At 38.3% G+C, this 12,890-nt stretch overlaps 1 protein-coding gene across 2 annotated transcripts in view; it reads right to left on the bottom strand.

Annotated features, from left to right (window-relative positions):
• The window catches only part of LOC101171549 (nidogen-1), a 40,036-nt gene extending 31,319 nt beyond the window's left edge, over positions 1–8,717 (bottom strand). Inside the window, exons 1-3 of one of the 2 annotated variants that reach the window (XM_011481096.3) lie at positions 8,548–8,717; positions 6,153–6,384; positions 294–512 (exon numbers count right to left, since the gene is read on the bottom strand). In XM_011481096.3, coding sequence (XP_011479398.1) covers positions 294–512; positions 6,153–6,353 — 420 coding nt within the window. In that variant the 5' untranslated portion in view covers positions 6,354–6,384; positions 8,548–8,717. Of the gene's footprint in view, positions 1–293; positions 513–6,152; positions 6,414–8,547 lie in introns of those variants that run through there. The other variant, XM_020704775.2, reaches the window with a different exon arrangement.
• Positions 8,718–12,890: the final 4,173 nt, after the last annotated feature.

The following is a 12,890-nucleotide window of genomic DNA, read 5'->3' on the forward strand; positions in this document are numbered from 1 at the left end:
TCAAAATTGTAATATGAAAAATAAGTTGTATTTAAGTAAGCAGATAGTTTTGGAGTAAACATTACTGAATAGTGTTGAAATAAAGTGATGAGATTGTGACCAATTAAACTGATCCAAGAGCTCAAATTACATTGTGGTAACATGTCTCAATCACATATTTTTAACACAAAATAATCAGTTTTGTTGAATGACATTTACTTGTGTTAATTTAACTTGATCGTTTAACTTGCTGTGAAAGCAAAACATCTGTGTGCAACCACTGTCCACTATTGAATTAAGTAAATCGAACATACTTTTTTTTTCAGTGTAGGGAAAGCTAGCCTGATGCGCTCCCCAGCTCTCCTCAGCACCTCCGGGCTGTCGTCCTCCCGGAAGTGGACTCGGCCCAGGCCGCCTCCACTGTCCAGGTCTCCCAGCAAAGCTGCAATCATTTTAAAAGGGCTTGGCATTTTTCCAAGGTACTCCTGTTCAGGTGGAGGGTTTTCAAAAGCCAAAAACCCATTGGTGTTAATCTGAAACAAGAAAAAGATCAAGTTCATTTGTTAAGAACAGAGTTTGATGATAAAGAAATAATTTCTTTAGAGGGAAAAAAACCTCTTTTGCGTGCACATTAGGCCTGCACAATATACTGCAAATTTATTGTTATCGCAATATCCAGCTCTGCAATATGCATATCGAAAAGACAGTGAAAATCGCAATAAATGATCAACCTTAAATATGTTAAAAACAATCTTATGGCAGCTAGAAGCATTTAACAAATCAAATAAATCCCTTTATGCATTTGACCTGGACGCCTTCAAGTTGTTTACCAATTGGATGGAGGCCTATTGTGTTAGATTTTTGTCACCTATGTCGACGGGGATAATTTGGAGTATAATTTTTAAACTGTTGCAATGAAATTTGAATGATGTTTTTGGTTATTTTGCTATTTTTTTTTATAAACCCCAAATTATATCGTTATCGCAATATTAATCTTTAATATTGCATATCGCGAGTTTTCCTCATATCGTGCAGCCTTAGTGCGCATAAATGTGAGTGAAGGTTCTTATTCATCCGGGTGACGCTGTCTTAAAATTGAGTGAAGGCAAAAGCAAACTTCTCAAAACTCCCAGCAAAACTAAAGCATAAACCAATTTAAAGCCAGTTCTTTTTTTTCTTTTAGGGCAAAGCCTGTTTTTTCTCTCTTTATTTTTTTTAGCAGTCAACTATAGGAGCAAATTCCTGACAAACAATTACTGTTGGATTTGAATATTTTAAATAAAAAGCTGTTTTTTTTAACTGTGTGTAGTTTGCAGTAAAACACGAAACAGAGCCATTTGGAGCAGGACTGAGTTTTGGAGGTCTTTCTTCAAGAAGGAGCAGTCTAACAAAATGTACCTCAAAAAAGTTTGAGTCTCGGATTTAAAGTAGTCTTTCAAAATTAAGACCGTAAACCTTTAAGTTCCAAGTTCACAGAATCAAAACAAAGCTAACTGGCTTCTTCAACATGTTAATTACAAAAAAACAAAAAGAAAATACACATATTTAACACATATTTAACTTTGTTGTTAGCATTTTGTGCCGGCACAACAGAGCATGTTTTAGAATCCTCTTTCAAAGCACAATGACCCTAACAGACAAAATACAGAATTATCCACCTCAGACATACAGGTACGTCTCAGATCAAACAGCTCTAAGCCCAACGTTCAAAGGCTAAAGCCTCTGAGAACATGAAAGAAACATCCATAAGGAAGATGCTGCTGGAAGATTTGAGAGGAAAAAGAAATATGAGACAAACAGGAAAGCTGCCATGCTTGAATGCCTCTGTAAAGCTGGGGTCTTAGCGTGGATCTGTCTTGAGGGGGAGATTTTGAATCCCTTCACCCACCCCCATTCAGGAACCTCTGCCCCCTCTAGTCCCCGACAGACTTCCTCAAGTGAAACGCATGAGCGGCATCAGCATGTGGGTTAAAAGCCCGAGTGTCTCAGCAGGTGACGGACTTTAGGAAAGAGTTGAAGATGCTGAATGGAAGTAAACAGCAAGACTTTAGTCTGAGAGGAACCAGTAAGCAGCTTAAAACGACCTTAGACAGCGGCAGGAACTAAGATTGGCTTTTTTCTTCAATTGGAAAAGCTTTTCACATTCTGTAATCAGATTCGGAAGCTATGGTTCTTTTCACCTCTAAAAAAAAAAACAGTTGTTTGCACCTCAATGCATCTATAACTGAAGCTGCCATTACAGTAATAGGGGCAAATTGACATTCTGCAGAATAGCCCAACAATAAATTCTTTGGACTTATGCTCTTTAGCTTCTTTTCTCCTGGAGAATAACACGACCCAAAAAATATCTATTGTTCATCCTTTCACATAAATGAGGGTGTAATTTAAGGTTTAGATTAAGAGAACAAGACAGTCTTTAACGCTGGAGAACCCAAGAACAATTTTGTTCTGGGCTTTTAAAGTCAATGTATGTTTGTTCACTTTGGGTAGCATCAACTAATATAAGTCAAAAATGAATAAATATAAAAGAAGAAAAGAATAAAAACAAGACTAAACTTGATCAAGCGGGTTCTCCGGGGCTAAGATATAGTTTTTGATTTTTTTATTCATTTGAATGAAGGTGTTTATGAAACAAAACAAAACCGCTTTTATTGAAAGATAATAGCCACTGGGGTATTCATGAACCTGCCATTATATTGAACTCATACATTGTCAAGTCTTTCACCTTTAAAATGAAAAAAATGAAATTAAAAGTGAAAGAAAAGTTCAGTACAAGAAGTGAACTAAATGTAATCTACAAAATGTGTTTATGTAATTTAGTTTAACGCCACTTAAAAGCTTCTTTTTTTTGTTGAATTTCTGTGATAATTCTACTGGACAGCAATAATGCCTGCATTGTTTGTGGACTTGAAACAGTGGGAACACACGGAGTCTTTCAAGGGAACTTGCCAGGACATCGCTGACATCACTCACATTCGACCCTGAGATCGTCATTATCAGCACAGGAGGGAGGAAGACATTGGAGGATAACCATCTGGGTTTCTGAGGACAGACGTCTAGTGTGTAATCGCTGCAGATGTTCCGACTCTGCACAACTTCCCATCATGCATTGAGCAGAAGGGGAGAAGATCTGCAGCTGCAGAGAAATCTGGAGCGCGACCAGGGAACCACAGGGATGATGAAAAATGATCTTTTCATCCCTAACATCTCCACGACTTGGACAGAAGGATCAAAGGCTGTCAACACAAGATGTATAATTACTGGGGAAGTAACAGGATATTACTGATATTAGGGGGCTGGGGTTTTTTAGTTGGGTACACTTAAAAGAGAGGGGTGGGTCTTTTATAGACTATATGTACTCACAGCAGCTAATTAAAGCTTTACGTTGTGGGAAACTAAGGGAAAGCTGAGGTATGACACTTTCTGAAGTACCGGGCTTGCGATTTAATTTGAAAATATGATGGAATATAGATAGTTTATAGAAACGTTTTCTAAACCCACAAATCCCCTCTGGGGTCACAGGTTGCTGGAGCCTATCACAGCTAGTGTTGGCCAAAGGCAGGGTACACCATGGACAGTTTCCCAGTCCACTGTAGGGCCAACAGACAAAGAGCCCCTCACTTAAATTCACACCTCGGGACAATTTAGAATCAATTAAAGACCCACTCTGATAAAAATCATGTTTTGGGTGTTTTTAACATGTATTTGTGGCATTTTTCTCATGATGGAGGAAATATACAAGGAAATTGTATTTAAAATTGCATTTCCGAGTATTTCTTTATTCAAATTGTTGTGAATCAGGAGGTGATGAAAAAAGGCTGTTTGAAGAACATGGTATCAGACAAAAAAAAAAAAAAAAATGGTCAGCCCAAAAATTCCGAGCTCCGCTTCATTCTGATGCATCCAGAAATTACACAAGTAGGTCTTTGTTTTCCTCAACTGAGCTTCATCTGGCAACAAACTGTACGGCTACATGGATCTGATGTGAGGGGCTGTACGCCAGTGGAAGAGCATGTAGACACCAAGCTCTAGATGAAAGGGGGGTAAGGGGTCGGGGTTGTTCCGTAAGCTAGCAAGAGAGATTGTGGATGATGGGAAGCAAGGGGGGGCTTACTTTGCACCCACAGTCCCGGCAACCAACTTAGAGGTGAATTTCTAATGAATAACTGTCGCTCTGCAGAAACTACGTCTTAGAAAATGACACAGTTTTTTAGAAATTGGCTAAAAATAACATAATCATAATTTAAAAGACCATGAGGAACACTTGATTGAAGATGATCCCAAAAGCTTACTCTTGATTGGCGAGAGAGGTTGCCAAAGAAAGTTGACTTAGACCGACTCAGACCAATTACTGCTCACCGACGTCTTGTTCCAACATGGCGGCTTTCATATCACAGAGCAATGGCGACTGAATTAATGTCATTTGATTGGACCTTGAAGTAAACATTTTCCATCCACCAAGTGTTGGATTGTTCACCCGCTAATAGGGAACGTGTGCTGGCCTTAGACCGTCGTGACACAGGTTAGTTTTACCCTACTGATGATTTGTTGTTGCAACGGAAATCCAGTTCTCACATACAGTCTATGACGAAGACAGAAGACATGAAATAAGCAAATTAACACTGTTTACATGCCATTTATGCAAAGGTTCCTTATTTAATTCCAATTGACCATATTTGATTAAGACACATCAGAGTCCTTCAAAATAAAACAAAATAGAGGCTCAAAAGACTTTTTGACAAAGACCTTCCAGTACTAAGCGATTATTAGAACACAGTATAAAGTCTAGAGTGAGAACGTGGTTGCAGATCGAGCGTCACGCCTGATGTGGACGCCCTCTCCAAACAGGAATCTGGAAGGGTTGTCACTTGACCTTAGGAATGTGTCCACTCTGCGTGTGTGGGCTGATGAAAGGATTACCGGTACCAACTGACTCCCAATCGAAGCATTCCAACCCTTGTTCACATACTTACAGAGAATCCAACACCTCTGTCTGTCTGTCTGCCATGAAGCTCCACTTCCACTCAACTCTCCTTTACATGCATCGTCCTCTCTGACGCACAATGTTCACAAAACCTCAAACCAGACAATTAATGGGAATTACATGAAGCTAGAACTATGCTTGGACCTACAAGGCTGCAGGCAGAAATTACTAGAAGACTTTTATTTTGAAGAACAACATACAGGCTATCAAAACTATGCCAAAATACTGAATCAAATCAATTTGAATTTAATAGGATTAAATAAAACTTTGCTTTAATAATCCAGTTTTTTATCTGAAACACATCTGGTTTTGTTTTTAGTTTTTGACATAGTTGATTTATAATTGAGCAAATGTGGAACTTGTACTAGGTAAATTGAGAATTCGTACTCTGAAAATGAGATGAAGACGACAAAACTCTTTCAAATGTTTACTATTGGGGAAAGCGACTTTTCCAAGCCCAGGATAGGCATGCCAAAGCCCACACAGAACCTCAGATTTCTCACAGGTTTGCCATAAAATTCTTGACAGGAAGCCCAGACAACAAGCACTTGTCCTGTGGAACAACAGCATGTACAAACAAAACCAAAAAAAAAAAAACATTTCTACGTGTTCTAACCTGATGGAGAAGCAGAAGTTACAAAATTAACATTTATAATGTTTGATATATGATAAGGGGAAAAAAATCCTGGTTGTGTCAAAGAAGTAACTGCTTTTTATGCTGTAAACAACATTTTTACAGCATCAGGTGCCTCATTTTAAGCGAAGCCTGCACTATTTTTTTAGAAATCCAACACTTTCTTATCAGCATTAATATGTATTCGGAACAAAGTTCATCTTTTTCTACATTAAGCGTCAAGACAACTATGTAAAATCGATTCCTCGTTTAACAAACGAATCATTAACTATGTGTTTTGATGCTTGTTGCAAAAGCAAGGGGTTTGGATGTTTTACAATCACAATGAGAAAAACAAAATCGTGTTACAGAAACATTTTTTACAAAGTTTTTTTACGAGTTAAAATGTTAAGTTAAAATGTTTATTTATTCAAATGATTTTTCAACTATATATTTATTGTATTTGTGTGTTCTGACGCACGTTTATAATTTGCAGGAAAGACCGAATTCCATAAGTTCTTCAAGCTGCGGTTTTCCTAAAGTAAACGCAGCATTTTGCGGACGTGAAAAACTCACGTAAACTTTGTGGAAGGCGTCCTGGAAGAACCTCACGCTGTGGTTCAGAAGCACCTCCACGGAGGCGTCGGGGGTCTGCGGCAGCTGCCGGTCTCCAGCCTCCTCTCCGAACTCAAACAGCTCCCGGAGCTCCAGAGCCACGGCGCTCCAGCCCAGCAGGCAGGGCAGGAGCCAGGCGCAGGTCCGGGACACGAGACCCATCTTCTCCCCGCAGGCCGGCGGAAGAGCTGCACTGATGGAGACACCAAGTGATGGAGTGAAACGTGGGAGGAGGCTGGGAGGGATGAAGAACACCAGAAGGGACGGCTACCCTACTTCCGGCATATTTTTTTCTTTTTCAAAGTAAAAATCAAAAAGACTATTTTAAATTTTAATTTTGTTGTTCACATCTTGTAATAAATAATCAGATTTGTAAGAGTGGAATAACTCGTTTATTAGTCCACAATTATTTTTCTATAGTTATTTAGTTTCTGTCACGCAGCAAAAACCTTTTGACCTCCTCTCTAGCTGCCAAAGTTAAAGTCCCACTCCGATCATCTTTTCCCCTCATTTTAAAATTGTCCCCAGTGGTCTATTAAATTCTGATAATGCCGTAATCAAAAACCTGTGTCGTTTTCCAGGACATAGTTTCTGCAGAGCGGCAGCAGCTCAGTAGAAATCCGTCTTTGAGTTGTGGGCGGAACCACGCCCCCCTTCCACTTTGCTGAGAGTTCTCTGTTTACACTCTCTCCCGCTCCCTTGCAGCCCCTCACACACAAGTGATTTTTGTGCCACCACATCGAGGAAAAAAGTCACACTTTTAGTGATCAAAATTTCCAAAATTGCAAACAAATTATTCAGTTTTAACAAATAAACCTAAGTTGCAACTAAAAAATATTAAATGTTAGCTTTCAAAATCTTTTTCTTTGGTTTTAAAATGAATTTTTGCGTTTACAATACAACAAAAATGGGGAGAAATATTGAAGCTATCCAGCTGTACAGTTTAAATACAGATTCCAGCTCGGGCGAGGAAAACATAACGTACATGGATCTGTTTGTCTGCGAGTGGATGCATCAGAATGGAGCAGAGCATGTGGCCCACCCAGCGCATTTTCTACGTCACCAGTGAGCTCTTTTTCTAGCGTATTTTTTCATCTGCTTTCGATTTACAATGATCGGAAACGAGGAAATACTCAGAAACACATTTTTAATTTTTTTCAATATATGTCAAAAGAAAAAAATGACACAAGAACAAAAAAAAACTAAAAACTCTTAAAAACATCATAGCATAGTTTTCACCCGAGAGTTTTTTTTGGGTCAGTCTGTGATGTCCATATTTCATTCTCTGACACACAAATATGTTTAGCTTTCAATGACTACATTTTGCATTTGGGATTAAAATGTTAAAAATAAATACATTAATAAGTGGAGTGATACAAACATGCAGCCGCAGCCTTCTGCATCCCATCTTCTACTAAGATTGGAACATGATCCCTGTCCGCCATAGGACAATATCGCCACCCTCTGGAATTCAAATATAAGTGTAACTATATTCATCTACTCTATTTTTCCTTGTAGATGAAGATGCGACGTACTCAGATAGAAAATTGCGTTTTGAACTTGTTCATGTGCTATTTTTCTGAGGATGGAGGAGAAATGTTAAGAAAATTAAGCTCCAAATGTATTTGAATACTTCATTTAAATCGCTGTGAATCAGGAGCAAAGGAAAAAGGTGGAGGGTGTGAGGGGCTGTAAGCTAGTCAGAGAGCATGTAAACAGAGAGCTCTCAGTCATGGGTGTCCCACCCACAATTCAGAGGTGAATTTCTAATGAAGTACGTCCGCTACTGTGTCCTAGAAAGTGACTGATTTTGGTTTTTTTATGGCTAAAAAAGTTCAGTTATAATTACTGGGAATGCTTTGAAAGTAGATCAAAAGTTTTAATTATTTTTTTCTGTAGCTGAAGCCTAAAGGTTTGTTACTAAGGTTCACAGCATCTTTGAATGAGTCTAGACAAAAATACAGTGAGTTCAGAGGGTTCATCAGTTTCCTGCATCACCACTGAGTTTTACAATATTTATGTTCTGCCAGAAAACATTTGCCTCGGCAGAGAAGCAGCCGCAGCTCAGACTGGTGCCTTCTTTTAACACTTGCCATTTCAAAATGTTGTGATTTTTCAGAGATGTGTGATTCCTGTTTCGCTCTTTTCTCTCAGACTACAGGCTTGGCAGAAAGTCAGAGCCTGCTTTGCGTCCAACTCTTTTGCACCAATCTAAACCTGAATGTTCAGGTTAACATGGTTCGTAATATATTTTTCTATTTCTTTAATTTTGACATTTTTTTTATCCTTATAGTTTTAAATACTGAAATTTAGGACAGGAATCTGCAGGCTAAAGTGAACACTAATGATTACTTACGTTGAGAGGACATGAACTTCTTGTTGCAGGGTTGCTTTAGTTGTCCTGCCAATAGCAATCTTTGCTAGAAATGTTTGAGTCTTACATATTGTTCTCCTTTGGTGCCTTTGAACAAAGGTTCAACTACACTTGTCAAAGTGGAGCTGATTAGTAGCTGCAGGTTCATCTGTGAAGCTGAACCTAAAAAAGGAAAAAAAATAGTGAACGTAAAGAGAGAAGTTTTTTACAAAAAAAATATAAAGATTTTGTTCTTAATGAAAGTCTGACAGGGAACAACAGAAGTAAGTCACTTTTTACTGAGTGAAGCAAATCAATAACAGGGGTAACAGCTGACTGCAAACAGTAATGGTTAGTTAGAGAATCACTAACCAGCAAGTGTGGACATTCAAATCCAACAGGTTTCTGCTATCAACCAGGTTTGAGTAATTACCAACAGGCAGGTGTAAGCTACTAACTAAAAAAAAAACACACAACACCAGGTGTGGCAATTAACACCTGACAGGTGAAAGCAATTATAGCAGCCGGAATGAGCAATTTGTATGGAAGCGATCCTTATTAAAAATTAAAGTCAAAAGCAGAAATGCTTTTTCATTTTCAAAATGAAGCTGCATTTTTTCACTCAAAATTAAAATGAAAAAGCAATCTGCCAAAATTCTTTTTCATTCTCTCCTTCAACACCGCGTGTTCTGTCACTTAATTGAAATGACAAAGCAAATGGTAATTTACATTTCATTTTCAAAAAGTTCTCTGGTAAATGTGTAGCATTTTTATAAATTTCATTTAGAAATGTCTAATTTGACATTTAAAAAGGAATTACCAGAAATGCTTTTTTATTTTCAAAATGAAGCTGCATCAAATTACTCAAAATTAAAAAGAAAAAGCAATCCTTCAAAATGCTTTTTCCTTCTCTACTTCAACACTGCTTTTTCTGTCACTTAATTAAATGATAAACACCATATTATTATTATTAAGGGCCTGCTGGCTCATATTATTTTAAACCCATGGGTTCAGTGCTTTTTTCTTCGCAGCAAGGACCCGAAAGATGGGTTAGCATTAGGCTAATATGTGTTAAAAACATTAGCCGTGGAGGTACTTAAAACTCTGTGCGGGTAATGAGCATCTTGGATGTAAAAATGTGGGAATTACATCAGCCTTTATTTTGTCTGGACACCACTGGAAACACAAATTCATATGATGGTTTAGAGTAGATCTGCGTAGCAGCACTTCTGCTTTTGGCGATCTGGAGCTTCGGAGGGCGGGGCTTCGCGCTCCGCAATGCGAAGGCGGCTGCCGGTCCGAAGACAAAGCTAGTCCGGGGGAAGTTTTGACGAACCGCAGTGTGTCCGAAGGAGGACCGCAGAAGGCGGAAATGCTGCTCCGTAGTCCTGTGAAGCTGTGTACAATCGTCAGGAGTGCACAGCGTTACAAAGTGACCACTAAGTGCCACTAACACAAAGCTACAAGCCTGGCCGCACTGCTCCTAGCATGTGCCTCTTAGCAGCCGGAGACATGGAGATAACACTGACGTCATCGCCCCGTCTCTCCTCTGGAAATGCTAAGTCAAATTGAATTATGTGATATATTGGGACAATGTTCGCAGGGTGGATGTTAAAACGAAAATGAGATTCCCTCTTTACATTTTTGTTTTAATTTTGACATAGAATAAGCGGTTTTTAAGTAGAAAATGAAAAAGCATTTTGAAGTATTGATTTTTCAGTTTAATTTTGAGTCATTTGATGGAGTTACATTTTGAAAATGAAAAAGCATTTTTGTTAATCCATTTTAATTGTCAAATTAGACATTTATAAATGAATTTTGCCACACATTTACCAGAGAACCTTTTGAAAATGAAATGTCAAATACCATTTTCTTTATCATTTTAATTAAGTGACTGAATAAGCGATGTTGAAGTAGAAAATGAAAAAGCATTTTGGTGGATTGCTTTTTCATTTTAATATTGAGTCAAAAAATGCAGCATCATTTTGAAATGAAAAACCATTTCTGGTATTGACTTTTATTTTTAAGTATGCTACAGAATCGCTTCCGTAAATTTGCAACAGAGAACTGAAAATTTGAAAAAGACGGCAGCTGGAGGACAGAGTAAAGTTATCAGAGGGTGAGGTTCGGTCTAGAGAGACTTTTGGGAGGGGAAGAGAATTTGTATCCGGTGGTTCTTAAGTGTAAAGAAGGATTTTTTCGGTTCTGAGGAGGGTCAAAGAAAACAGGGAAATACATGAATAATAGAATACTCATTTTTGCCTCCATCAACAACATACAGTTTCTAGCATTCACCTCAACAGCAGCATGTCCACCCTAAGGTTAGTTACTTGGAATGTGCACGGAGCTGGAACCAGAGAGAAGAGACTGAAAGTAATGAGCAAATTAAAAGATCTCAAAACTGATTTTGCGTTTCTTCAAGAAACTCATATGTCTAGTTCCTCAGTGAATATTCTCGCCACAGCAGATTTTCCCAACGTATATTCAGCCTGTTATAATTCTAGACAGAGAGGAGTAACAATTATGATAAATAGGGAAATTAAATTCACAGAAACTAGTACAGTCATAGACCCAGAAGGAAGATTTATAATAGTCACTCTTTCCACCCAAAATATGCAGCTGTGTTTAGCTAATGTGTACGCCCCCAATGTAGATGACCCTAAATTCTTTCATTCCTTCTTCTCTGCGCTATCTGAACATACAGACAAATCGCTAATCATTGCAGGTGACCTCAACATGTGTTTAGATCCAGAGATGGATAGGCTAAATAACACAGGAAATCTTAGAATCTGGCAATCCACAAACACTGTTAAACAGTACATGGAGGATTTTGGTCTTTGTGATGTTTGGCGTTTATTCCACCCCACGAAAAGAACTTATACCTTTTTCTCCACAGTTCATCAATCATACTCCAGGCTAGATTATTTCTTGGTTAACAGCTCCTTGTTGAGCATAGCTACGGAAGCACAGATCCACCCCATTACTATCAGCGACCACGCACCAGTTTCCCTGACTCTTAAAAACAAAACATCACCACCTTCATTAAGGAGCTGGAGGTTCAATACATCGTTGCTCAGAGACCCTAACTTTATAGATTTTCTTGCTAAAGAATGGTCCTCATATCTTCAAAATAATGACCACCCAGGTATTTCCTCGTGCCTTTTATGGGAGGCCGGGAAAGCAGTCATGAGAGGAAAAATAATCGCCTTCTCATCCCACAAAAAAAGAAAAGAAAACTCTAAACTAGTGGATTTAGAGCAAAAAATCAGACTGTTAGAGGAAACCTACAGCAACTCTCCGGATGAACAAACTCTACAACAAATAAGGAAAGTAAGAATCGAATTAAATGAAATAACTAATCAAAGAACACAGTTTTTATTACAGAGACTACGCTTGGAGAGGTTTGATCACAGTAATAAATCTGGGAAATATTTGGCAAATCAACTCAAAATAAACAAAGAGAAGACAACTATTTCATCAGTCATAGACCTAACAGGAAATGCAACACATGATCCAGCTGCAATAAATTCAGTTTTTAAAAACTTTTACCAATCTCTCTACTCATCCCAAATTAATCCCTCTGACAATGACATCAACAGTTTTCTCAATAGCATAGATTTGCCTAGACCAACAGAGGAACAAATCACAGCCCTGGAGTCCCCTTTTACTAAAGAAGAGCTACATAAAGCATTAACCAACATGCCTAGTAAAAAAGCCCCAGGACCAGACGGCTTCCCAGCAGAATTTTATAAAGAGTTTTGGCAAATCTTAGCTCCCATTTTTCTCAGAATGACAATAGAAATTAAGGACAACAATTATCTACCTCCAAATATGAATTCTGCTAATATAATCTTACTTCTGAAACCTGGGAAAGATCCCACATCACCATCCAGCTATCGACCCATATCGCTGATTAATGCAGATCTTAAAATAATCTGCAAAGCTTTGGCGGGAAGGCTGGAGAAGGTAGTTCCCTCTCTAATACATCCTGACCAAACAGGTTTTATAAAGGGTAGACATTCATCTACCAACATGCGCAGATTAATCAACCTCATAGATTATACAACCATCAACAACCGAGAAGCAACCATTTTGTCACTGGACGCAGAAAAGGCATTTGATCGGGTCAACTGGAAATTTTTAATAGCCACCCTGAACAAATTTGGCTTTGGAAAATCATTTATTAACTGGATTAAAATACTATATGCCTCTCCTAATGCTCGTATCAGAACAAATGATCAAACATCTCCAAGCTTTAATTTACAAAGAGGAACCAGACAAGGCTGTTCACTATCTCCGTCTTTATTTGCACTATTTATTGAACCTCTAGCTGCTGCTATTAGGCA

Source organism: Oryzias latipes, chromosome 1, assembly GCF_002234675.1.
Source record: "Oryzias latipes chromosome 1, ASM223467v1".
Lineage (NCBI taxonomy): Eukaryota > Metazoa > Chordata > Actinopteri > Beloniformes > Adrianichthyidae > Oryzias > Oryzias latipes.